This window comes from Thamnophis sirtalis, unplaced genomic scaffold (assembly GCF_051295495.1).
Source record: "Thamnophis sirtalis isolate CommonGarterSnake01/CBP01778 unplaced genomic scaffold, rThaSir2_p1.2 scaffold_7, whole genome shotgun sequence".
NCBI lineage: Eukaryota > Metazoa > Chordata > Lepidosauria > Squamata > Natricidae > Thamnophis > Thamnophis sirtalis.
In genome coordinates this window covers 91,510,357-91,536,947 of record NW_028261387.1, presented here as the reverse complement: position 1 = coordinate 91,536,947, position 26,591 = coordinate 91,510,357, and the positions used below count along the sequence as shown (strand labels likewise).

At 47.0% G+C, this 26,591-nt stretch overlaps 1 protein-coding gene across 1 annotated transcript in view; it reads left to right on the top strand.

Annotated features, from left to right (window-relative positions):
* MYT1 (myelin transcription factor 1) overlaps positions 1-26,591 on the top strand; it is a 95,369-nt gene that overhangs the window by 6,843 nt on the left and 61,935 nt on the right. Inside the window, 6 exon segments of the mRNA XM_087720872.1 lie at positions 9,206-9,268; positions 11,291-11,544; positions 12,844-13,674; positions 17,893-18,027; positions 22,757-22,847; positions 23,350-23,463. Of these exon segments, the coding sequence (XP_087576998.1) occupies positions 9,206-9,268; positions 11,291-11,544; positions 12,844-13,674; positions 17,893-18,027; positions 22,757-22,847; positions 23,350-23,463 (1,488 nt within the window).

Here is a 26,591-nt window from a genome sequence, read left to right as displayed (position 1 = left end):
GGGTACAAGGCTCCTCGCCCTGTTTTTGGTCCAGGAGGCTGCAAGGGGGCCTGCTAGGCCCAAAATGGGGTACAGGTGGGAGCAGTGCTCTCCCCCATCGCCCATTTTTGGTCCCAGGAGGCTTCAAGGGGGCCTGCTAGGCCCAAAATGGGGGTGCAGGTAGGAGCGGTGCTTCCTCCCCCCCCCCGGTAGCCCATTTTTGGTTCCAGGAGGCTTCAAGGGGGCCTGCTACGCCCAAAATGGGGTGCAGGTAGGAACGGTGCTTCCCCCCCCCCCCCCCGTAGCCCATTTTTGGTCCCAGGAGGCTCCAGGGAGGCCTGCTAGGCCCATAATAGGGCAGGGGGGGGCGGGGCTGCGGGGGGAGGCAGGGGAAGCGTGTGGGGTCACACGGACATACACGGGGAAATGTGGGGGGGGGGTCGTGCCACATGCGTGGGGGGGTAGAATGTGTGTGTGTGTGTGTGTGTGTGTGTGTGTGTGTGTGTAGAACCAGTTGTGGTTGTTACCATTTGGCGTGGGCAATAGGTTGTTTGCAATTTACACTGAGTGATTTTTTTCTCTAAAAAAACTGCCTTAATCTTCTTCTGTTTGACCTTGTTTTCTTCTGTTCTTCCTTGTTGCTGCTGCAGTACCAGCAGAACTCATTGGGCAGGAGTTGAGGTAAGGAACCACATTCTGGATCTGATCTCTATTACAATAATACAGTAGCAGAGTTGGAAGGGACCTTGGAGGTCTTCTAGTCCAACCCCCTGCCTAGGGCAGGAAACCCTATACCGTTTCAGACAAATGGCTATCCAACATCTTCTTAAAGATTTCCAGTGTTGGGGCATTCACAACTTCTGGAGGCAATTTCTGTTCCACTGATTCATTGTTCTAACTGTCAGGAAATTTCTCCTCAGTTCTAAGTTGCTTCTCTCCTTGATTAATTTCCACCCATTGCTTCTTCTTCTACCCTCAGGTGCTTTGGGGAATAGTTTGACTCCCTCTTCTTTGTGGCAACCCCTGAGATATTGGAAGACTGCTATCATGTCTCCCCTAGTCCTTCTTTTCATTAAACTAGACATACCCAGTTCCTGCAACCGTTCCTCATATGTTTTAGCCTCCAATCCCCTAATCCTCTTTGTTGCTCTTCTCTACACTCTTTCTAGAGTCTCCACATGTTTTTTACATTGTGGTGACCAAAACTGATGGGCTGATAACTATTAGATCTGCTTGCTCTTTCGCCCCTGATGGACGTGACGGTTCTTGTTGCGTTTCTTAAGCGAATCACTGCTATTGTTAAATGAATCAAGGGGTCATTAACGGAATCAGGCTTCCCCCATTGACTTTGTGGTCATGAAGCCCACTGGGGAGGCCACAAAACAGCGATCACGCAACTCCAGAATGCTGCAAATACTAAACACATGTCAATTGTCAAGGTTGCCTGAATTTTGATCGCGGGACTGTGGGAAACCTGCAACGGCGGCCAGTGTGAGAACGGTTAAGTCAGAGTTTTTTCAGTGTCGTTGTAACTTTGAACGGTCACTGACTGAACAAATAGTTGCATGTCGAAGACGACCTGCAGAGTCTGGACACATCTGGAAGGTGCCACATTCTGAAGGCTACTGTACCGTCCACAGTTTTCTTAGCTCGGGTTGTGGTTTGGGGTCCTCCACCGTCCCTTCGAAGGACCTTCTGTGACACAGACCCAGAATAACAGAATTTGGAAGGGACCTTGGAGGTCTTCTAGTCCAACCCCCTGCTCAAGCCGGAGACCCTATTCCAGTGTTTCTCAACCTTGGCGACTTTAAGTCCTGTGGACTTCATCTCCCAGAATACCCCAGCCATCTGTGCAGGACTTAAAAGTTGCCAACGTTGAGAAACACTGCCCTATACCATTTCAGACAAATGGCTGCCCAGTCTCTTCTTTTAAACCTCCAGTGATGGAGGAGCCCCCACAACTTCTTGAAGGCAAGTCATTCCACTGATTAATTGTTCCCACTATTAGGACATTCCTCCTTAATTCCAGGTTGCTCCTCTCCTCGACTGGTTTCCATCCATTGTTTCTTGTCTTGCCTTCTCGTGCTTTGGAGAATAGCTTGACTCCCTCTTCTTTGAGGGTAGCCCCTCAAATACTGGAATTCCTGCTATCATGTCACCCCTAGTTCTTCTTTTCTCTAGATTGGCCATACCCAATTCTTGCATATGTTTTCGTCTCCAGTCCTTTAATCATCTTAGTTGATCTTCTTTTGAACTAAGGGTTTGGCTAGTCTATAGAAAAGAGTCACAGAAATATCTGAAAAATACCTCTTGAAGCTTAACGCCTCAAAAGCCAAGATCATGGCCGTCAGCAAACCAACCCATTAATCGTGACCCGACAAAAGCGCGGCGCTAAAACTGCGACATCATCAATGTGACGTCATCAATGCGGCGACAACAGCGCACCGACAGAAGCGCGATTTAAGTTAAGGTAAGGGTTAGGGTTAGGGTTAGGGTTAGGTTTACAGCGCACTTCTGTCGCCGCGCTGTTGTCGCTGCGCTGTTGTCGCCGCGCTTCAGCGCTCATTCGTCGGCACGCTTTAGAACTCACGGTTTTGTCACCACGGTTTAGTCGGGCGCGCTTTGGTCGTTCACCCTTTTCTCGGTGAACCCCCATTAATTTACCACTTCGGGAGGAATACCATTAGTTGAAGTTGAAAGGATCACATACCTCGGTTCTAACTTACATGAAAGCTGAGGTAAAGAAAAAGGATAGAGAATAGCTCAAACAGGATTCTTCAAAATGAAAAAGATCTTCTGCAGTCACAACATAAGCCTAAGACTGAAAATGAAGCTTGTCAAGATGCTACATCTTTTCTATCCTGCTCTGCGGAGTGGAGAGTCGGTCTCTGACAGAAACCACTTGAAGTGACTAGAAGCATTTGAAATGTGGATTTACAGGCGGCTGTTACGTATAAGCTGGGTTGACAAGATCAGAAATCAGGAGGGGATAAGCCGCCTGAGAAATCATCAAAACCACATAAAAAGTGAAAGCTGGAATATTTTGGACATGTGATGTCCGGACACCCAGGAAAATACACCATCCTTCATTTAACCCCTCCAAGGAAAGATTGAAGGCAAAGGAGGTCCAGGCAGGAGAAGAACATCATGGCTTCAAAAAAGAGTTGGGTTGCTACCGGTTCGCACCGGTTCGTGTGAAGCGGTAGTGGTCCATTTGGCCTGGGTCGCAGAACCAGCAGCAACCCAGGCTGGCCACGCCCCTGAACCGGTTCTGCGGTCTCTGCTGCTGTTGTTGACATGTGTTTTTAATGGTCTTTGCGCAGTCGCAGAACAATTTGCAGTGAACTACGCATGCACGAGCAACGGACGTCACGAACTGGTATCAACGCCAGTAGGAACCCACCCCTGCTTCAAAATCTAAGGGACCAGTTTGGACAAAACTCAGCAGCACTTTTTTGTGGCTATTGTTAAAAATAAGATCGCCAACAGGATCGCCAGCGTCCAATGACAGAAGAAGAAGAAGAAGAAGAAGAAGAAGAAGAAGAAGAAGAAGAAGAAGAAGAAGAAGAAGAAGAAGAAGAAGAAGAAGAAGAAAGAAAAAGAAGAAGAAGAAGAAGAAGAAGAAGAAGAAGAAGAAGAAGAAGAAGAGAAGAAGAGAGGAGGGAGAGGAGGAGGAGGAGGAGGAGGAGGAGGGAGAGAGGAGGAAGGAGGAGGAGGAGGAGGGAGGAGGGAGGAAGAGGAAGAGGAGGAAGAAGGAGGAGGAGGAGGGGAGGAGGAGGAAGAGGAGGAGGAGGAAGAAGAAGAAAAGAAGAAGAAGAAGAAGAAGAAAGAAGAAGAAGAAGAAGAGAGGAGGGAGAGGAGGAGGAGGAGGAAGAAGAAGGAGGAGGAGGAGGAGGAGGGGAGGAAGAGGAAGAGGAGGAGGAAGAAGGAGGAGGAGGAGGAGGAGGGGAGGAGGGAGGAAGAGGAGGAGGAGGAAGAAGAAGAAGAAGAAGAAGAAGAAGAGAAGAGGAGAGAGGAGGAGGAGGAGGAGGAGAAGAAGGAGGAGGAGGAGGAGGAGGAGGAAGGAGAAGAAGGAGGAGGAGGAGGAGGGGAGGAGGGAGGGAGGAGGAGAGGAGGAGGAGGAGGAAGGAAGAAGAAGAAGAAGAAGAAGAAGAAGAAGAAGAAGAAGAGAAGAAAGGGGAGGAAGAGGAAGAGGAAAAGAAGAAGAAGACAGATAGCAGTATTCCATTGTTTCTTGTCCTGCCTTCTGAGGCTTTGGAAAATAAATGGAAGCCCCCTCCCCTTTCTTTATGGCAATCCCTCAAAGAAGAGGGGTTCCTTCAATGCCAAATTAGCTTCGCCCCCAAGAGAGAGACCAAATTCTTTGCAAAGTAGGGCAGACTTTTCGAAGTGGCACCTGGCAACGGAGGTGACTCCATCTGCTTGGCTCCCTCCAGATCCTACCCTCTCTTCCACACCCCGCTGTGTTTACAAGTGTAGCCACTGCCAATTTCTCGGCATGCTTGGAACGCACGCGCCTCCCCCCCCCCCCCCCCGCTTCTTGTAAATGGTTAATGTCTTTCTCCGTCACCTCCTATGCTTTTGTCACGGGCACAGCCTGGGCTTCAATTAGTCGATTAATTGTCCAGTTAATCAGGCAGTTTAGGGGACAGCTGCAGCGATGGCTGGGCGCATCCAGGGCTGCCCCTGAAATATGTCATTGGCATCAATTGCCACCTCTGCTGATGTGCTCGACAATAAAAGGCAGGCCCGCCATGCGCCTGGCGCTCGGTAATCTGCATAACAGCCGGTTTCCCAAAGTACAAACACCGTGGGACGTTGGACTGGGTAGCTTCCAATTGCTCTCTGACTCCTGGGGTTTTCTAATGAGGAAGGAAATAGCCTCTGTTATTGGACCCACAGGATTTGTATATGCCCCATGAACCCTGAGAAGTTGGGGTGTTTTCAGGGATGCCTGGTGGATTCTTAAATTAAAGCAAATTGAGGAGAAACTTCCTAACAGTGGGACAATTAACCAGCTTGCCTCCAAAAGTTATGGGTGCTCCATCACTGGAGGTCTTTAAGAAGGGACTGGATAGTCCCTTGTCTGAAATGGTATAGGATCTCCTGCCTTGAACAGGGGGTTGGACTAGAAGGCCTCCATGGTCCCTTCCTGTTTTGATTGATGGATTGAAAATTGTAATTTAGATATTACAAGGAGTTCTTGACTTAGAACCCTTCATTTAGTGGAAAGGAGGGAGGGAATAGGAAGAGAGAGGGAGGGAAGGAGGAAAGAGGAAGAGGGAGGGAGGAAGAGGGAGGGAAGGAGGAAAGAGGAAGAGAGAGGGAGGAAGAGGGAGGGAGGAAAGAGGAAGAGGGAGGGAGAGGGAAAGAGGAAGTGGAAGGGAGGGAGGAAAGACGAAGGGAGGAGGGGAAGGAAGGAAACAACACTCCAGTTGTTAAGAGAATCAGGTGGTCATTAAGTGAATCCATGTTCCCCCCATTGACTTTGCTTGTGGGAAGATGGCTGGGAAGGTTGCAAATAGTGATCACGTGACCCCATCTGCACCTGTCAAAAATACAGGTAGTCCTCGACTTACGACCATAATTGAGCCCAGGAATTTATGTTTCTAAGTGAGAACTTTGTTAAGTGAGTATTGCCCCAATTTAGGATCTTTCTTGCCACAGTTGTTAAGTGAATTACTGCAGTTGTTAAAATTAGTAACCCGGTTGTTAACCGAATCTGATTTCCCCATTGACTTTGCTTGTCAGAAGGTCGCCAAAGGGGATGGCTCAGGGACGCTGTCACTGTCATAGATGTGAGTCAGTTGTCAAGCATCCGAACATAAATCACGTGACCCTTGGGATGCTGAAACGGTCATAAGCAGGGGTGGGATTGAAATTTTTTAGGAACCGGTTCTCTGTCCGGTGTGGGGTGGGCATAGCCATGGGGACATGGCCCACTTGGCCTCCTGCACATAGCAGGGAGGGGCGTTTTCACCCCCACACACACACCGCCCTCCCAGTTTCTGGAGGCTTTTTTTGAGCCTCTGGGAGGGCCGAAAAGGTTTGCCATCACTGTTATAACACATAAATAAAATAAGATTCCCCGTCCGTAATAGCCTAAGTGTGGGAATTGCTTGCTTTTAAAAGGCCTGCTCTTACATATGCAAATCTTTAATTAAACACACTCATAAAACTATATGAGCCTTCATTTAATTAAATGGGGTGACTCATTTCATTAATTTTTAGCAAATCACAAAGCCGCTGCCTTCCCTCCTTTGAATTCGAAAGCAGCCGAGGAAATGTCGGAAGGGAATTAATTCTCTTATCTTCTCTCGGATGCTCCTCGGTGTTACTTCACTTTCAGAGGCACCTGGTGCCTTCAGGTGCCTCTCCACCATCCCTGTACAGGTAGTCCTTGGCTTACGACCACAACCGAGCCCAAAAATTATCTCGCTAAGCAAGACAGGGGTTGAGCTTTGCCCCGTTTTGCCACCTTTCTTGCCACCGTTGTTAAGCGAATCACTGCTGCAATTGTTGAGTGAATCCTTTCAGTTATTAAGTTCGGAACACGGTTGTTCAGTGAATCCAGCTTCCCCATTGGCTTGGCGTGTCAGAAAGTCGCAAAACAGGATTACGGGACCCCGGGGATGGTACAACCGTCCTAAATACAAGTAGTCCTCAATTTATGACTACAATTGCGGCCAAAATGTATGTTGCTACAGGTGATTATTTGTTTAAGTGAGTTCTGCCCCATTTTACGGCCTTTCCTGCCATGGTTGTTAAGTGAATCAATGCAGTTGTTAAGTTAGTATCAGGGTTGTTAAGTGAATCTGGCTTCCCCCCTTGATTTTGCTTGTCCAAAGGTGGCAAAACGGGATCGCGTGACCCCAGGACGCTTCCACCGTCATAAATACGAGTTAGTTGCCAAGCGTCTGAATTTTGATCACGTGATCGTGGGAATGTCGCAACAGTCATAAGTGTGAAAAAGGGTCACAAGCCATGTTTTTCAGTGCCATTGTCACTTCGAATGGTCACTAAACAAGCTGTTGTAAATCATCCCACTTGCCAAGCAAATGCACAGAGCCATGGTTAGAAGCCAGATTGCAGACTGAATCTGCCCACTGCCAGGAGTTCGATTCTCACTGGCTCAAGGTTGACTCAGCCTTCCATCCTTCCAAATGAGGACCCCAGATTGTTGGGGACAATAGGCTGACTCTGTTAAACGCATAGAGAGGGCTGTAAAAGCACCGCGAAGCAGTATATAAGTCTAAGTCCATGATGGCAAACCTATGGCACGCATGTCACAGGTGGCACGCGGAGCCATTTGTTAGGGCATGCAAGGCGTTGCCCTATCAGCTCCAGCGCGCATGTGCACTCTGGCCAACTGACTTCAGCCTCCTTTTTTCGGCCGTTTTTCACCCTCCAGAGGGCGAAAAACAACCCAACACACAAACCGGAAGTTCCAGTTTGCGATGTGGGCTGTTTTTTGTGCTCCAGAGGCTTCAGGGCAACCTCCTGAAGCCTCCGGGGGGCCTCCAGTGGGGTGGGGGAGGCTGTTTTCGCCCTATGCAGGCTCCTAGAAAGATTCTGGAGCCTGAGGGACAAAAACAGGTCTATCATAAGCCAAAAGGGGGGGGGGGGCGGGGGGGCACGCGCCAGGGATGGGTTCCTGCCAGTTCTAAGCTCTTCTATAGAAGAGGTTCCAAAAATCTACAGTGCCCTTTTAGAACCAGTTCCAGCTTCCTCCCCCCACCCGTCTGGACATCATCAAGATGAAGAGTGGAGAGGAGGAATTCTGGGAGTTGAAGTCCACAAGTCTTAAAGCTGTCAAGTTTGAACACCTCTGGGGTTTTTTTCTAAAGGGTTAGGGGTGCAAGGGTCTTGTAACTTGATAGCTTTAAGACTTGCACACTTCAATGCCAGAGTTCCTGAGCCAACATGACTGGAGGAGGAATTCTGGGAGATGAAGTCCACAAGTCTTAAAGCTGTCAAGTTTGAACACCTCTGGGCGTTTTTTTCTAAAAGGGTTAGGGGTGCAAGGGCCTTGTAACTTTGATAGCTTTAAGGCTTGCACACTTCAATGCCAGAGTTCCTGAGTCAACATGACTGGAGGAGGAATTCTGGGAGATGAAGTCCACAAGTGTTAAAGCTGTCGAGTTTGAACACCCCTGGGGTTTTTTTCCTAAAGGGTTAGGGGTGCAAGGGTCTTGTAACTTGACAGCTTTAAGACTTGCGTGCTTCAATGCCAGAGTTTCTGAGCCAACATTTTGGTTGCTAAGCCAGAGCGTTGTTAAGTGAGTTTCACCACATTTTGCAAGTTGGCCACGCCTACCTAGTCACATGCCCAGCAAGCCACTCCCATCTGGTCACATGGCTGGCAAGCCACTCCCACAAAGCAGGCCACACCTAGAGAAGCGGTTCTAAAAAAAATTGAAACCCACCACTGGCACGCGCATAGGATTATGTGTGTGGGCATGCCCACACACAACCCCCTGTGCTTCCCCCCGCTTTTGGCACGCGATAGGAAAAAGAATAGCCATCCCTGGTTTAAGTGCTATTGTTATTCTTGTCTCAATTGTGATCCCATATCCCTGGGGGATCCCTGGAAAGGTTTGTAAGTCTGAATTCCTTCACTTATTCCAGTGATGGCGAACCTATGACACGCGTGTCAGTGCTGACACGCGTAAGCCATTTGGGGTGACACGCACAGGATTTCATGCGATTTATCCTCGGCTCCTGCACGGCTGCGAGGATGAAAGAATCTGTGCTGGGGGGACGTGTGATCTCCCCCGCCTACACTCACTGTATTGCCGCCGCCCCTTTCTGAGCGCAGGGGCTGCTGGTAAGGCGTGCGTGCCGTGCGCACACACGTCATCAGCGCGGCGAGGGAGGACCCACAGGAGAGGAGCGCGGGAACAGTGCGCGCCTCTCTCCAGTCAGGCCCGGCACAGAGAGTCTTATGTTTTTGTCGAAGTGACACACAACGCGAGTTATGCTCGATTTTTTGCCGATTTTTGACACACCACACCAAAAGGTTGCCCATCACTGACTTATTCAGTCCGAATTCACTTTTTTTCCAATGCCTTTGTAACATTGAACAGTCACTAAAAGCCTTGTAAGTCGAGGACCACCTGTAGTTGAGTTGATTTGATTTCTCCCTCTCCCACCCCCCCACCCCTGCCACCTTGGAAATTATACTTGCTTTTATTTCTGTCTTGTGTGTGTCACCCTCTTCACACAGCTGTCCCACTCCAGGATGCAATGGATCGGGGCACATTCGAGGAAAGTACGCAAGGCACAGGAGGTGAGTTTTCGTGTCCGTTCGGCTTCTCTAATTCCATCCGCCATCCCAGCAAGGAGTTCGGAAGAGCAAACATCTTCTGAATTGGTGGCCAATTGTTGTGACAGCTTGGTGACTTTGGACCAATCACTAGGAGACTGTGAGTTCCAGTCCCACCTTAGGCATGAACACCGCTGGGTGACTTTTGGCCAATCACCAGGAAACTGTGAGTTCCAGTCCCACCTTAGGCATCAAAGCCGGCTGGGTGACTTTTGGCCAATCACCAGGAGACTGTGAGTTCCAGTCCCACCTTAGACATGAACACCGCTGAGTGATATTTGACCAATCACCAGGAGACTGTGAGTTCTAGTCCCACCTTAGGCATCAAAGCCGGCTGGGTGACTTTTGGCCAATCACCAGGAGACTGTGAGTTCCAGTCCCACCTTAGGCATGAACACCGCTGAGTGATATTTGGCCAATCACCAGGATACTGTGAGTTCTAGTCCCACCTTGGGCAGGAAAGCCATTGGGTGACTTTGGGCCAATCACCAGGAGACTGTGAGTTCCAGTCCCACCTTAGGTATGAAAACCACTGAGTGATATTTAGCCAATCACCAGGAGACTGTGAGTTCTAGTCCCACCTTGGGCAGGAAAGCCATTGGGTGACTTTGGGCCAATCACCAGGAGACTGTGAGTTCCAGTCCCACCTTAGGCATAAAAGCCAAGCTGTGGGCAATCACACTAGGAGACAGTGAGCTGTAGTACCACCTTATAACCAGTGATGGGATTCAAATAATTTAACAACCGGTTTTCTGTCCTAATGACTGGGTGGGTGGGTCACTCGGCCTCCTGGTCCTTCCTGGGAGCAAAAACGGGGCATATGGGGACTCCTGGAAGGGGCGGGGCGGAGCAGGAAGGGGCGGGTCCAGCCCCCAATTTAACAAATAGTTCGCCCGAACCGGCCCAAACCAGCTGAATCTTACCATTGCTTATAACTCATCATGATCAACAGAGAAAGGGGCCTCTTTGAATGTCTGTTTTCAGTCATAAGAGTGCCTTTGATTGATGCTTCCATTTTCTTGGAACAAGCAAGAATCTGCATTCTCATAAGAACTTATTCAGGTTGGCCAGAGATGAGAACAGCCCAGAAAGTTGGACTATAATGACCTGAAAACTCTTTATAATGTAGCAAATGCACATCTTGAATATTCAACTGGTCATTAAGCAGATCATGCTAAGAATATTATGGGATGATATGATAGTTCTGAGCTTCCATCCAATTAATAGCACTAGGAAATGGACATATGGTTCTGTAGACACCTCCTTCTACCACATTGGGTTGAGATGCTTCTCTTAAGCTCCCTCTCCCTCTCCCTCTCTCTCTCTTTCTGTTTCTCTTTTTCCTTCTCACTTTTTCTCTTTCTCTTCCTCTCGTTCTATTTCTCTCTCTTCCTTTCTGTTTTTTTTCTCTTTCCCTTTTTCTTTTTTCTCTCTTCCTCTTCCTCTCTGTTTCTGTTTCTCTTTTTTTGTTTCTTTCTCTCTTTCTCTCTTCCTCTTCCTCTCTTTCTGTTTCTGTTTCTCTCTCTTTTCTTTCTTTCTCTTTCTTTTCTTCCTCTCTTTCTGTTTCTCTCTTTCTCTTCCACTCTTTCTGTTTCTGTTTCTCTTTTCTTTCTTTCTCGCTTTCTCTTTTCTTCCTCTCTTTCTGTTTCTTTCTCTTCCTCTCTTTTTGTTTCTGTTTCTCTCTCACTCTCTCCCACTCTTTCTCTTCCTCTCTCTTTGCTTCTTTCGCTCTTTGTTTTTCTTTCTTTCTTTCTCTTCCTCTCTTTCTGTTTCTCTTTCTCTTCCTCTGTTTCTCTTCCTCTCTCACTCCCTCTACTCTTTCTCATCCTCTCTCTTTGCTTCTCTTTCTTTCTCTCTCTTTATGTTCTGTTTCTCTCTCTCCCCCCCCCCCCGCTTTCTGTTTCTATTTTTCTCTCTTCTTTCTCTTCCTCTTCTTCTTCCTCTCTCTCTTTTCCTCTTCCTCTTTTCTCTCCGTCTTCCTCCTAGTTTACAAAGCTGCCCTCTGGCGAAGAAGAGGAAACTTCAGCACGTAGAAGAGGAACACCTGGTGCCCAAGCGGAAATCGCATCCCTTGAAGCTCAGTCTTGACGAGGGCTACAATGTGGACAGTGACGGGAGCGAAGAGGCCGAAGCCAAGCAGGACTCTGTGACGGATGATTCAGAAGGCACCCTGGAAGAGGAAGAGGAGGGAGAAGCCCTGGCGCAAAAGGAGGCCTCCAGCAGCCCTCCCTCGGAAGAAGGTGCGGGGTTGCTTCTGATCATGTCAACACTGTACAGGTAGTCCTCGACTTAACGGCCAGAATTGGGAGCAGAATTTCCATCGCAAAGCCAAGGTTGTTCTTAAGTGAGTCCCAGGACCAGAATTTATGTTGCTAAGTGGTGTGGCCAGCCGGTGGCCAGCAGAGCTGGCGGCAGAGTCAGACAGTGAGGAGGTTGGGGAGGAACATGGGCCAATCCCGGGGGTTGAGGCAAGCTCAGGCAAGGGCTCTTAGACAGCAGTGAGGCAGAAGAACAGCTGGAGCCTGTTCCAGTGGTGGGTTCCTACCGGTTCGGCCGAACCGGTAGTGGTTTGGCAGTCTGGGTCGCTGGAACTGGAAGTGAGCCAGGCCTGCTGGGCCCCACCCCACCCCCCCTGAACCGCTTCTCCGGTTCGTTTTTCACTTCTGCACATGCGCAGAACAATTTTTATTGCGTTGTATATGCGCGTGCAGCGCGCCCACGAGCAAACAGGCAGTAGTGCCTGCAGAAACCCACCCCTGGCCTGTTCCCAGTGTGCGCATGCCCAGAGCTGCCGGAAGACAAGAACAACTAAGAAAGCAGGGCCGACTTAGGGGTAAAGCCACACCTTGGAGGTGATTGGCCCCTCCCATAGGAAACAAAAGAGGAGCGAACGAGGGAGGGGGCTTTTGCAGGAAACAATTCGTTCCTTCGGTCTGTTCAAGGGTGGAAAGCTCTGTGTATGGCTTTAAGAGACTCTGTGCCAGGTTTGCCTTGCCCTGTGTTTGGAAACTAGCTATCTGGCAGCACTCCAAACGAGATAAGGTGCGTGTGGATAAACATTCCTCTGAAAGACTGTTTGCTAAGCCTTGCTGACTGTGAACGAAAGGAATTCACAGTCGTGTAAATAAAAGAGGTTTGGCAGGGACCAAGACTTTGCTTCTTGCTTTCTAAGGAAGCCTGGGTCAGTGTTAAGGGAGTTGTGCCTCGTTCAATGACCTTTTTTGCCACCGTTGTTAAACAAATCGCTGCAGTTGCTAAGTGAATCGCCTGGTTGTGAAACAAGCCTAATTTCCCCCATTGACTTTGCTTGTCAGACTGGGCTGGTTAGAAAAGTGGCCAAGGGAGATTACGTGACCCCGGGATAGTGTGCACCAAGGACACCCCAGAGTCTCCCTTTACTTGCTACCCCCCTTGCCGTGCAAAAGCCCCACACACCACACAACAGACACAAAAGTAGGGACATGCTTACTCTCCCCCCCCCCCCCGCCCCCGGTTGTACCTACAAACCATTTCAAGAAATCATTCTCTTTTCAACCCAGGCCAAAGAACGGAAGGAACTCTCGTCTCTAAACGGCCGGTGTCGGAAAGCGAAGGCGAGGTCTCCACCAGTGTGGGAAACACCATGCCCTTGCTCTGTGAAGGAGCAACAGAAGAAGAAGAGGAGGAAGAAGAAGAAGAGGAAGAGGAGGAAGAGGAAGAAGAGGAAGAGGAAGAAGCCGTTGAGGAGGAATGCGAAAAGGAGATCATCATCCACACAGAAGATGCCGAAGAAGTGATCGAGGTCACCAGCGAGAGGAGCAGCGATTTGTGCCTGGAACATCGGGAAGATGAGGCGAGCGGTGAGGACTCGTGCAAACTCCAAAAAGAGGAAGAGGAGGAGGAAGAAGAGGAGGAGGAGGAGGAAGAAGAAGAAGACCATGAAGAAGAAGAAGAGGAGGAAGAGGAGGAGGAGGAGGAAGAAGAAGAAGAATACGAAGAGGAGGAGGAAGAGGAAGAGGAAGCGATGGCTGATGTCATCTGTCAAGAAGCTCCTCACACTTCTCAGGACAGCCCCCCAAATCACTGTGAAAGACAGACGGTCAACCCCAAGCCGGAATATTCTGTCATTGTGGAGGTGAGGTCGGACGATGAAAAGGATGACGACACCCACTCTCAGAAGTCCACCGTGACCGACGAATCCGAGATGTATGACATGATGACGCGGGGGAACCTGGGCCTGTTGGAGCAGGCCATCGCCCTGAAAGCGGAACAGGTCACAGTGGTGAGGGATCTCGGCCAGCCGGTGGCGGGAGAGCACGCGAAACATTTCCAAGCAGAGGAGAAGCAGAACAAGACCTTGGACACCATCAGGAAGAACTATTACAGCAAAGGTAAGACGAGAGAGCGCCGCGCGACGGCTCAGGGGTAAAAGATGCTGAGCTGGAAAGCGGGTTTGAGACCCGAGCGAGCAAGACCGGGTGAGCGCCTGTTCTTGCCCCAGCTCTTCCTAGTAGCTTGAAAGCATGCAAATGTGAGTAGATAAATAGGTTGTCAACTCATAAAGTTGCCATGGTGAGGAAAGGTGCGGGGGGAGCACATTCCACGCATACCTTCGACTAGAGTCGGATCTCAGATTACTACAGCAGGCTTGGGAGGGGTGCACCTCATTGGAGAATGTGATTTATGACACAGACTGAGGGGAGGGAAGGAACAGGGGTAAAGTTCAACCATAATTCAAATGAGGCTCGGATCTGACTGCAATCGGGTATTGCAGAAATGGTGCTCCTAATAAGTGACTGGTTTTCTTTTGAAACTTGGCTCGAGGCTCATGAATTAATTAGAGTATCTTTTGGAAAACTGACATAGGTACAAACTTTGGTGGGAAGGTGGTATTCAGCCGGTTCAGACCGGTTCACCTGAACCAATAGTGGAAATCATGGCCTGGGATTTCCCGGTTCTTTGCCGTCCTATTTAGTCATGTTTTTGAGGCCAGGAGCATGCACGGAAGGCACGCGTGAGCAAAGCGCATGCACAGAAGGCTGGGCGCCTACACAGAAGGTGCATGCGCGCCCACTAAATTGCTGGTAATGAAATGTGCAACCCACCGCTGAAGGTAATAGTCGTAAGCAGTAAACTTCGTAACTACATGAGCTGGATGTGGATCCTACACCAAGTCCCTTCAACACATAGGCCTCTAATCAACATCAAAACTAAATAAGCAAACCATGATGCCTCAGTGCAGTTGCTCAGTTGATAAATGATCTGGGCACGAGTGCTGGCAAACAGCCAAAAAGTCTTTGGTGAACTTGCTGGTGTGTCACTGTGCAACTTGATTGGTCTCAAAACACTCGAAACCCAGCCAATGAGGGTTAGTCTACTATCAACTCTACTCTAGGAAATGACTTAATCCAGCAATCCAGAGCAGCGTGTAAAGGAATCATAGAATAACAGGATTGGAAGGGACCTTGGAGGCCTTCTAGTCTAACCCCCTGCTGAAGCAGGAAACCCTATACCCATGATGCACAGGTGGCATGCATGGCCCACTTTGTGTGCACGCCAGCCGTTGCCCCAGCCCAACTCCAGCGTGCATGCACGCATGCCTCCTGCCTGCCAGCTGATCTTTGGATCTTTGTGGTGCATGCGTGGGGGCGGGGCGCATGCAGGGAACGTGTGTGCGTATGCACAGGGGAGCAGGGTGCATGCATGGGGGGAGGGGCGCTCACATTGTATTTGGGACCTTGCACAGCTCCGTCGTTTTGGCTTCCAGGTGGTGAAGGAGGCCTTCCAGGGCCAAAATGGGGTGTGGGGGTAGGCGTGCCCCCCCCCCCGGTGCCCCATTTTGGCTTCCAGGTTGCATTTTGGGACCTGAGAGACCGCCTGCTGCCAATCACCTCCCAAAGACCCATTAGATCGCACAGGGTCGGCCTCCTCCGGGTTCCATCCACCAGCCAATGCCATCTGGCTACGACCCGGGGGAGGGCCTTCTCTGTTGCAGCTCCGGCCCTTTGGAACGAACTCCCCGCGGAGATTCGGACCCTCACCTCTCTCCTGGCCTTCCGAAAAGCCGTTAAAACCTGGCTGTGTCGGCAGGCCTGGGGTTGATGAGCTCCCCTCCCCTCTCGACAGGTGTGGTTGTTGGTTATTTTAAATGCCTGTCTCGTATTTGTATGTTCCCTTTCCCGTTTAAGTTGTTCGCTGCCCTGAGTCCCTATAGGGAATAGGGCGGCATATAAATAAAATAAAACTTCAAACTTCAACTTCAAACCTCACACAGCCTCGTTTTGGCTTCCAGGTGAGTTCAGGAAACTTTCCAGAACCAAAACAGAGTGCCAATCCCCCCCCCCCGCGCCCCATTTTGGGCCTGGAAACCTCCTGCACCAACCTGGAAGCAAAATATGGTTGAGGGAAGAGCGTGAAGGGGGGTAGGGGAGCATGGGGGGCTCGTGTGCGCATGCGCAGGGTGGGACACACAAGGGGACACGCATGCATTGCATTATGGGTATGGGCATGCAAGTGTGCTGTCGTGCATGCGCACACTTTCGGCACACAGAGACCAAAAGGTTAGCCATCCCTGGTATAGCGTCTCCTCCTTCAGCAGGGGGTTGGACTAGAAGACCTCCAAGGTCCCATCCAACTCTGTTTAAGGAGCCTGTCTCCAGAGTCTTACTTATTATACCTTGATTCCCAGCACGGCTGTATTTTTTTTTTTTTCCCTGATCCCCGCCAGAGACCGGAGTTGAGTAGACGTTTGAGTTAATAAACGGAGGCAACTTTGGCGGTTTGATGTCTGTAGGGTTCCAGTTCAATCGCGTAAACCCTTCCCGGCCGCAGAAGACGAGCGCTTGCAGGGCTGCGCGAAAGCTTTTGAAAGGACGTTTCACTTTCAGGCGGCCGGCAGCCCAGCTTCAAAGCTGCTTTGAGAAGTTGAGGAAAGCAAATGAAAGAGGAAGGCTCTTAAAGGAAAGGAGCAAACGCCTGGGTGGGGCTCCTTCCGCACAACTTCTCAGGGAATCTCCGACACGCTCAGGAAGCAGGAAAAGCAGTTCTTTTCGGAGTCCAGGACAAAGTGGAGGAAGCCGCAGAAGTGATGAAGCAAGGCAATTTTTATTGCCCTGCCATCTTGAGGAGGCAAATAATGGGACTTCCCCACTATTGTGTGTCTTGCTGAGCCAAAGCATTGTTCCCTAACTGTAGATTTGATCTGCAAAGGAACTCTGGTCTGTCTGACTTTCTGTCTAGCCATCCATTCATTTCTATCCCACCTTTATTTTCTATCTGTTTATGTATCCATCCATCCATCCGTTCATTTATAGGTAAGGTAAAGGTAAAGGTTCCCCTTGCACATGTGTGCTAATTGTTCCCGACTCAAGGGGGCGGTGCTCATCTCCGTTTCCAAGCCGAAGTGCCAGCGCTGTCCGAAGACGTCTACATGGTCATGTGGCCGGCATGACTAAACACCGAAGGCGCACAGAACACTGCTACCTTCCCACCAAAGGGCGTTCCTAATTTTTCTACTTGCATTTTTACGTGCTTTCGAACTGCTAGGTTGGCAGAAGCTGGGACAAGTCACGGGCACTCACTCCGTTATGTGGTGCTAGGGATTCGAACCGCCGAACTGCCGACCTTCTGCTCGACAAGCTCAGCATCTTAGCCACTGAGTCACCGCGTCTCCTTCATTTATATCCCACCTTTATTATTTTCACAAATAACTCAAGGAACTTTATCTATCTATCTATCTATCTATCTATCTATCTATCTATCTATCTATCATCTATCTATCTATCCATCCATCCATCCATCCATCCATCCATCCATCCATTTATACCCCACCTTTATTATTTTTACAAATAATTCAAGGCGAGTGAACATTCTTTCTCTTATTTTAGATAACAATCACCCTGTGAGGTGGGCTAGGATGAGAGAGAATGATGATCACCCAGCTGGCTTTCACAGCTAAGGTGGGACTAGTACTTTACCATCTCCTGGTAATTGGCCCAAAGTCATCCAATTAGGTTTCATCACTAAGACCGGATTAGAACTCACGGTCTCCTGATAATTGGTCCAAACTCACCCAGCTGCCTTTCATGTCTAAGGCGGGACTAGAATTCATAGCCAGCTGGTGATTGGCCCAAAGCCAAAGGCCCAACTTTCACGCCTAGTGTAGATCTAGAACTCACAGTCTCCTGCTGATTAGTCCAAGTCACCTACTTGGCTTTCATGCCTAAGGCAGGACTAGAACTCATAGTTCTAGCTTCTAGTTCTAGTTTCTAGCTCGGCACCTTTACCGTTAGACCAAATTCATTCATTCATTCATTCTCATTCTCATTCTCATTCTCATTCTCATTCTCTCTCTCTCTCTCTCTCTCTCTCTCTCTCTCTCTCTCTCTCTCTCTCCCCCTCCCTCCCTCCCTCCCTCCCTCCCTCTCCCTCTCCCTCTCCCTCTCTCCCTCCCTCCCTCCTTCTTTCTTTCTTTCTTTCTCTCTTTCTCTCATTCTCTCTCTTTCAGGGAAAAAATGATTGTAGATAACGGGACAGGTTTCTTGGAGCTGCCGTACCCACCTAAACCTTATCGTATGGTCCTTTACCCACCTTCTTCATTCATTTTCTAGATTCTTCAAGACCCGAGAAGCGTGAAATCAAATGTCCCACGCCAGGCTGCGATGGCACCGGTCACGTCACAGGGCTCTACCCTCACCATCGCAGCTTGTCTGGTTGCCCTCACAAAGACAGGATTCCCCCGGAGAGTAAGTGCGCCTTAAGATCCACTACACTGCCAGAACCATTAGTGGAATTCTTATAAAACAGCTGTTGACAGATAAATCCTCAAATTGCAACCATTCATTTAGTGGCCAAGGATTTGGGTTGTTGTTTTTTTGCCACGGTTGTTAAGTGAATCACTGCAGTTCTTAAGTGAATCACTTGGTCCTTAAATGGATCTGCTTCCCCTCCTGACTTCTTGGAAGCCGGTTGGGAAGGCACACACACAAAAGAAATCACATGACCTTGGGACACGGGAAATGTTATAAGCACAGGTAGTCCTCGACTTACGACCACAGTTGAGCCCAGAAGTGATGTTAAGTGAGTTTGGCTCCATTTTACAACCTTTTCTTGCCACCATTGTTAAGTGAATCGCTGGAGTTGGTCACACAGTTGTTAAGTGAATCTGGCTTCCCCCTTGACTTCGCGAAACAGACAGTCGCAAAAGAGAATCACATGACCCCGGGATACTGCAACCGTTAAAAATATGAACCCGTTGTCAAGCATCTGACTGTAAATCTGGTGTCCACGGGGATGCTGCAAGGGTCATTAAGTGTGAAAAACGGTCATAAGTCACTTTTTTCACGGATGTATCTTCAAATGGTCACTAAATGAACTGTTGTAAATCGAGGACTACCTGTACATGCCAATTGAGAAGTCACAATGGTTGTAAGTGCGAGGACAAGTTGTAAGTCTTTTTTTTTTCAGTGTAAATTGAGGAGCCCTTGTAATTTTATTTATTTTCTTTCAAGTTGATCCTCAGAGAAGACTGTGAGAATAAAGAATATTCAGGTAGTCCTCGACTTACGACCACAACTGAGCTCAAAATTTCTCTTGCTAAGCAAGACAATGTATTTTGCCTCGTTTTATGTCCTTTCCTCCCACAGCTGTTAAGTGAATCACTGCAGTTCTTAAGTTAGTAACACGGTTGTTAAGTGAATCTGGTTTCCCCGTTGCCTGTGCCTGTCAGAAGGTCACAAAAGGGGATCACGTGACCCCGGGACAATGCGACCGTCATAAATATGAGGCAGTTGCCAATCGCCTGAACTTTGATCGTGTGAGGATTCTTCAAAGGTTGTAAGTGTGAAAAATAGCCGGTTTTTTTCAGTGCCATTGTAACTTTGGTCACTAAATCGAGGACTACCTGCGCTGGATGGATAGAATGTGAGTCTAGGCCTAGTTTTAGGAAAAATTGCAGATTTACCTCATAAAAGGATGAATAGAAGATAGCTGAGGGGGATTACTGAGCCTGGATGAAGAATCTTCTAGCAAAAATGTCAGGGGTATCCTAATTTATATATTTTATTTATTATTTACATTTATATAGTTTATTTATTATTTAAATTTATTACAGCCCCCACCCACCCACCTCAATAGGCTCTTTCCTTGGGATAAATCAGAAACTTCATCTGTATTGACGCCTATAAAATGCAACACAAGAAGGGGCTGGAAAGCGATATTTTTCTTCATCTCAACCTATTTGGAGAGAAAGTTGACTAGGCCAGTGCTGGGAGGTTTTAAATTTTAATAAGACAACGTGGTATGGAAGAGTTTCATTGACTTTTTCCCCCAGAGGGGAAATATTTGCTATTCCTGAGTCTAAAATAATTTCTTTTATAATTCTCTCCCAAGAAAGAAGGTGTGAGCTTATGAAAAATAACAATAATAAAAAAAGAACAATCTGTCTGATCAGTTCATTTCAAAGGCTGCAGAAAAGAGAGAGAGAGGGACAGTAAGGAACGTTGACTGTTTATTTCCTCACGGGTAAACGAAACACAAACCTAAGTACAAGAAGTGCTGTTCTTTGGAAAGACATTTTTCTTTACTTTCAAGGGTATCTTTACGAAAGGCAGTGAGATTAAAATATGTTTGTATTAAAGAATCTGAGATTTGACAGAAATATATGGAAAGCCAATCTCTTGAACCAGAGAAGCGATCTGGCTTCATTGCAGGAAGAGAACTGGATGACTTCTTTATCTACCATATCTACAGTTATCTATCTATCTATCTATCTATCTATCTATCTATCTATCTATCTATCTATCTATCTATCTATCTATCATCTATCTATCTATCTATCTCTATCTATCTAACTCTATCTATATCCCTCTATTATTTATCTATCATCCATTCATCTATCATCTATCTATCTCTATCTATCTATCTCTATCTATCTCTATCCCTCTATTATTTATCTATCATCCATCAGTCATCTATCTATCTCTATCTATCTATCTATCTATCTATCTATCTATCATCTATCTATCTATCATATCATCTATCTATCTCTATCTATCTATCTCTATCTATCTATCTATCTATCTATCTATCTATCTATCTATCTATCTATCTCTATCCCTCTATTATTTATCATCTATCATCCATCAGTCATCTATCTCTATCTATGTATGTATGTATGTATGTATGTATGTATGTATCTATCTATCTATCTATCTATCTATCTATCTATCTATCTATCTATATCTATCATCTATCTATCTCTGTCCCTCTATTATTTACATCAATCATCCATCAGTCATCTATCTCTATCTATCTATCTATCTATCTATCATATCATATCATCTATCTATCTCTATCTATCTATCTATCTATCTATCTATCTATCTATCTATCTATCTCTATCCCTTTATTATTTATCATCTATCATCCATCAGTCATATCTATCTATCTATCTATCTATCTATCTATCTATCTATCTATCTATCTATCTATCTATATCTATCATCTATCTATCTATCTATCTATCTCTATCTATCTATCTATCTCTATCCCTCTATTATTTATCATCTATCATCCATCAGTCATCTATCTCTATCTATCATATATATATATATATATATATATATATATATATATATATATATATATATATATATATATATATATATATATATATATATATATATATATATATATAATCTATCTATAACTATCTATCTATCATCTATCTATCTCTATCCCTCTATTTTATCATCTGTCATCTATCTGTCTCTATCTCTATCCATCTATCTATCTATCTATCATCTATCCATCCATCCATCCATCCATCCATATCTATCTACCGTGTTTCCCTGAAAATAAGACATGCCCTGCTAATAAGCCCAATCGGGCTTTTCAGAGCATGTGCCATAATAAGCCCTCCCCTGAAAATAATCCTGCCCCCAACTATTTAAGCGCATGCACAACCAGTCCCCACCATTACCACTGTACCACCTACCGGTACAGCTTGCAGGGCAAAAAGAGGGCCCACCTCAAAAACAGCAGCAGGCGAAGCAACGTGCTTCCATCTTCCGCCCTTCCCTCCCACTCAAAAAGAGCCCGCCGCAAAAAGCGGCAGGCCAGCAATGCGATCACCCCCTCCCGCCTGTTCCTTCTCGTGCAAAAAAACACCCCCCTCCCCACTCCAATGGTAAAGGCAGCCTGCCTGGTTCCCTTCCCCGCCGTACCTTCAGCGAGGGGTGTGGCAGGTGGGGGAGGGGGAGAAGCGAGGTGCACCTCTTACCTTTCCAGGTCTGTTGTGTTCCTCGCTCTTTTGTCCAGTGAATCCCCTTGTAAAAAAAGCCTCATGAGTTCAACTGTGAGGAAATAAATAACCAATGTTCCTTTCTCTTGGGGGGGTTTTGGTTGTGGGTCTCTTGCTTCCAGAAGTTGTGAGTGCTCTATCACTGGAGGTTTTTAAGAAGAGATTGGACAACAGTTTGTTAGAATAGAATAGAATAGAGTAGAGTAGAGTAGAGTAGAGTAGAGTAGAGTAGAGTAGAGTAGAGTAGAGTAGAGTAGAGTAGAGTAGAGTAGAGTAGAGTAGAGTAGAGTAGAATAACAGAGTTGGAAGGGACCTTGGAGGTCTTCTAGTCCAACCCCCTGCCTAGGCAGGAAACCCTACACCACTTCAGACAAATTTCTTCTTAAAGACTTCCAGTGTTGGGGCATTCACAACTTCTGGAGGCAACTTCTGTTCCACTGATTAATTGTTCTCACTGTCAGGAAATTTCTCCTCAGTTCTAAGTTGCTTCTCTCCTTGATTAGTTTCCACCCATTGCTTCTTGTTCTGCCCTCAGGTGCTTTGGAGAATAGTTTGACTCCCTCTTCTTTGTAGCAACCCCTGAGATATTGGAAGACTGCTATCATGTTTCCCCTAGTCCTTCTTTTCATTAAACTAAATGGTATAGGGCAGCGGTGTCAAACTCGATTTCATTGAGGGCTGCATCAGGGTTGTTTTTGATCTAGGGAGTGGGGGGCACGGTCAGCTTGGTGTTACTCTTGTCGGGTGGGAGGCCTGTGGTGGCCAGAGCACCCTGCCAGCAAAAATGGGTTTCCGAGCTTCATTTTCGGCCAAGATAGCCTTCTGCAGCCCTCTGCCAATGAAAACGGAGCTCAGGAGGAGGGGCGCATGGCCCGAAAACTGAATCTGGGAGGGCTGCACATGGCCCTCCCGAGCTCTGTTTTCACTGGCAGAGGCACTGTGGGTCCTTTGCTGTTTCCAAGGCAGCCCCGCAGGCCAGATCTAAGCATCCCATGGGCCGGATTTGGCCCCCAGGCCTTCAATTTGACACCCCTGGTATAGAGTTTCCTGTTTGAGCAGTGGGTTGGACTAGAAGACCTCCGAAGTCCCTTCCAACTCTGTTATTCTGTTCCTTCTTTTTTATTATTACTATGATTCTCACCTTTCTCCTCTTTTTCTTCTTCATTCTCAAGTTCTGGCCATGCACGAGAATGTATTAAAATGCCCGACACCTGGATGCACCGGACAGGGTCATGTAAATAGCAACCGCAATACTCACCGAAGGTAGGTGATTTTTCTGCCATATCCAAGGTATTTGAAATAATGGATCAGGCAGCTCTATGTCTAACAAACATGATTAGGTTGGGGCCCGGCAGATTCGGACAGTGAGGAGGTTGGGGAGGAAGATGGGCCAGTCCTGGAGTCTGGGGAAGGTTCTGATGAGGGCTCCGTGTTGGAGGCAAAGAGGGGGCCAGAGCCGTATGCCAGTTATCAGCTGCCTTCAGAGTCAGACATCAGTGAGGCAGAAGAACAGTTATTCTTAACTAGAATTATTTTTCCCCAATGTATCTTGAAGGATTTACAATAGTGTTGACATCCATGTTGAGTGAAGCTCTTTTCTTCGTAAAATATTTTGAAATCTCCCCGGCACTTGCACACCTTCTTATAACGGTTCTATTTTATTTTATTGTGTTTATTTCATTTAATCCCTGCATTACTCTTCCCTGTTCTTTCTTTTTTTTCCTTTTTCCCTTTCTTCTGCCTCTTCCTTGCTTTCTTCCGATAGCTTATCAGGCTGTCCCATTGCAGCTGCTGAAAAATTAGCCAAAACTCACGAGAAACAACAGCCTCCATCCGGCGACCCTTCAAAAAATCACCCCAATTCAGATCGGATCCTCAGGTAATCCAGCCAACTTCTGTTTCTTCTGCTCTCAAAAAAAACAAAAAAAAACAAAAACTCAGTTACAGCTTAGGGCATGTCTGTCCAATCTTGGTCACTTTAAGACCCGTGGACTTCAACTCCCAGAATTCTGTGCACAGCTGGCTGGGGGAATTCTGGGAGTTGAAGTCCACGGGTCTTAAAATGGCTAAGGTTGGTCACACCTGGTTTAGGGAAATGGCAGGAGTCGTCCTTCCCACTAATCCATCTGTGACTGTCAAATATTTTTCTTCGAACGATTTAAAAAAATATGTAATATTCCCAATTAGGGCACGCTGGAGCAGGGATGTCTTCTGTAGCATCCATTAATTCTAAGTTGACGGGCGAAAAGGGTTTTTAACGGAGTCCCAAGCCACGTCTTACTGTGTACACAGCAGTGCAGATGGCTCCAAAATCACATTGATTATGTTGACATTATGAAGATGGAAAGGACAGAAAGCCCCCGTCCCCATTTTTCATTTTGTGTGGCGTGTTAGCGTTTCTGCATGCCCCCTCGGTTTCACAGCTGGGTGGAATGGACGTAGGCGCTAATTAATTATCCGATGGGTTAATAAACTTGCTCTCTGCACTTCAGACGATGAGCTGATTAGAGACCGCATTTATGGGCCACCTATTCTAGCTACTGAGGGACGAGGTTGCAAAGGAAATACAAGGTTTTAATTCCAGAAATCCATTTACTTAGAACCATAGTACCATTGATTAAGATCTCTGCACCTCAGGCTAAACCAGGGGTGGGTTCCTGCCAGTTCTAACCTCTTCTATAGAAGAGGTTCCACAAATCTACAGTGCCGTTTAGAACCGGTTCCAGCTCCCTCCCCCCCGCCCGTCCGCACATCATCAAGATGAAGAGCGAGAGGAGGAATTCTGGGAGTTGAAGTCCACAAGTCTTAAAGCTGTCAAGTTTGAACACCCCTGGGAGTTTTTTTTTCTAAAGGGTTTGGGGTGCAAGGGTCTTGTAACTTGACAGCTTTAAGATTTGCACACTTCAATGCCAGAGTTCCTGAGCCAACATGACTGGAGGAGGAATTCTGGGAGTTGAAGTCCACAAGTCTTAAAGCTGTCAAGTTTGAACACCCCTGGGTTTTTTTTTCTAAAGGGTTACGGGTGCAAGGGTCTTGTAACTTGACAGCTTTAAGACTTGCGTGCTTCAAATGCCAGATTTTCATAGCCAACATTTTGGTTACTAAGCAAGAGCATTGTTAAGTGAGTTTCACCATATTTTACAAGTTTGCCACCCCCACCCAGTCACAGGACTGCCAAGCCACTCCCACTTGGTCACATGTGGTGAAACTCATTTAACAACGCTCTTGCTTAGCAACCAAAATGTTGGCTCAGAAACTCTGGCATTTGAAGCACGCAAGTCTTAAAGCTGTCAAGTTACAAGACCCTTGCACCCCCAACCCTTTAGAAAAAAAAAACCAGGGGTGTTCAAACTTGACAGCTTTAAGACTTGTGGACTTCAACTCCCAGAATTCCTCCTCTCGCTCTTCATCTTGATGATGGGCGGACAGGCGGCGGGAGGGAGCTGGAACCGGTTCTAAACGGCACTGCAGATTTGTGGAACTTCTTCTATAGAAGAGGTTAGAACTGGCAGGAGTATGAGTGGCATGATAGAAGTACTTGAGGGGCTATCACAGAGAAGAGGGGGGTATTCTCAAAGCACCTGAAGGCAGGACAAGAAGCAATGGGTGGAAACTAATCAAGGAGAGAAGCAACCTAGAACTAAGGAGAGATTTGCTGACAGCGAGAACAATTAATCAGTGGAACAGCTTGCCTCCAGTAGCTGGGAATGCTCCATCACTGGAGGTTTTAAAGAAGAGACTGGACAGAATGGTATAGGGCCACCTGCTTGAGCAATGGTTTGGGCTGGAAGACCTCCAAGGTCCCTTCCAACCCTGTTATTCTGTTATCTGAATATGTTAAAGCTGGAATAATATTTTTAAAAAGTTCAATAGCAGAGCATTAACATTCAGGTTTGAGGGAAATAAAAACCGGGTTAAGTCCAGTGAGTTGAGCAAGTATTCTTGCCAGTCTAAAACGGTAAACTTCCAACTTTATCACTCCTTCAGATCAAAAGCACAGAGCCGGAATTAAATCAGAACAAATCAAATCACATTTTTCCCAAAACAGACAAGGTCATGAGATCTAAAAATGCCTGAACTGTTTGTGAACTGGTATAAACTTTTTCATCCTATTGAATTAAGTCTGTAGTGTAGTATTTTACTATCACTCTCTTAAGACATCATACCTTTTCTATCAGATATGAAAACTGATAACACTTAGAATCATTGTTTCCTAAAAGCACATTTTTAATATCTCTCGCATTTTGCTATATACATTCTCCCTTTATACTTTATACTTTGTGTTTATAAATGGGTTCTACTCCAGAAAAAAAAAAAGAATTTCAACACAAACAGCATCTACAGCCTCAATTCCTAATTTGCTCAGAGAATAAATCCAAATGATTCTTTCTTTCTATTCTACGATTATAATAAAATACTGGGATTGGATTGGATTGCATCCTTCCTATGTTTGTCTTTAATAGATGAATATGAGGAGCCCTAGATGCTCTCTGAGTTTGGCTGTTTTCTTGCAGACGCTTCATTACCAAACTAGGTAATATCATCAATGCTAAAAGGCGGAAGGTTTGCTTTCTGTTTATATACCAGGCTCTCCTATGGAGGCACTGATGTTGTTACCTAGTTTGGTAATTAAACGTCTGCAAGAAAACAACCAAGCTCAGAGAGCACCAAGGACCTCGCAGTCCTCCTCCTCCTCCTCTCTGCAAATCCCACTCCCTTCTAGCATTTATGACATTACCTAGTTGGATAATGAAATGTCTGCAAGAAAACAACCAAGCTCAGAGAGCACCCGGGACCCCACAGGACTCTTCCTCCCTCCTGTTGTTCCTCCTCCTCTCCTTTTCCTCCCACTCTTTTCCGCAAACCTCACTCCCTTCTAGCACTGATGATATTACTTAGTTGGGTAATGAAACATCTGCAGAAAACCCACCAAGCTCAGAGAGCACCGAGGACACCCCTCTTTTCAACCCTGACCTGCAAATATTCTCCTTTTATTGGAAAGGTGAC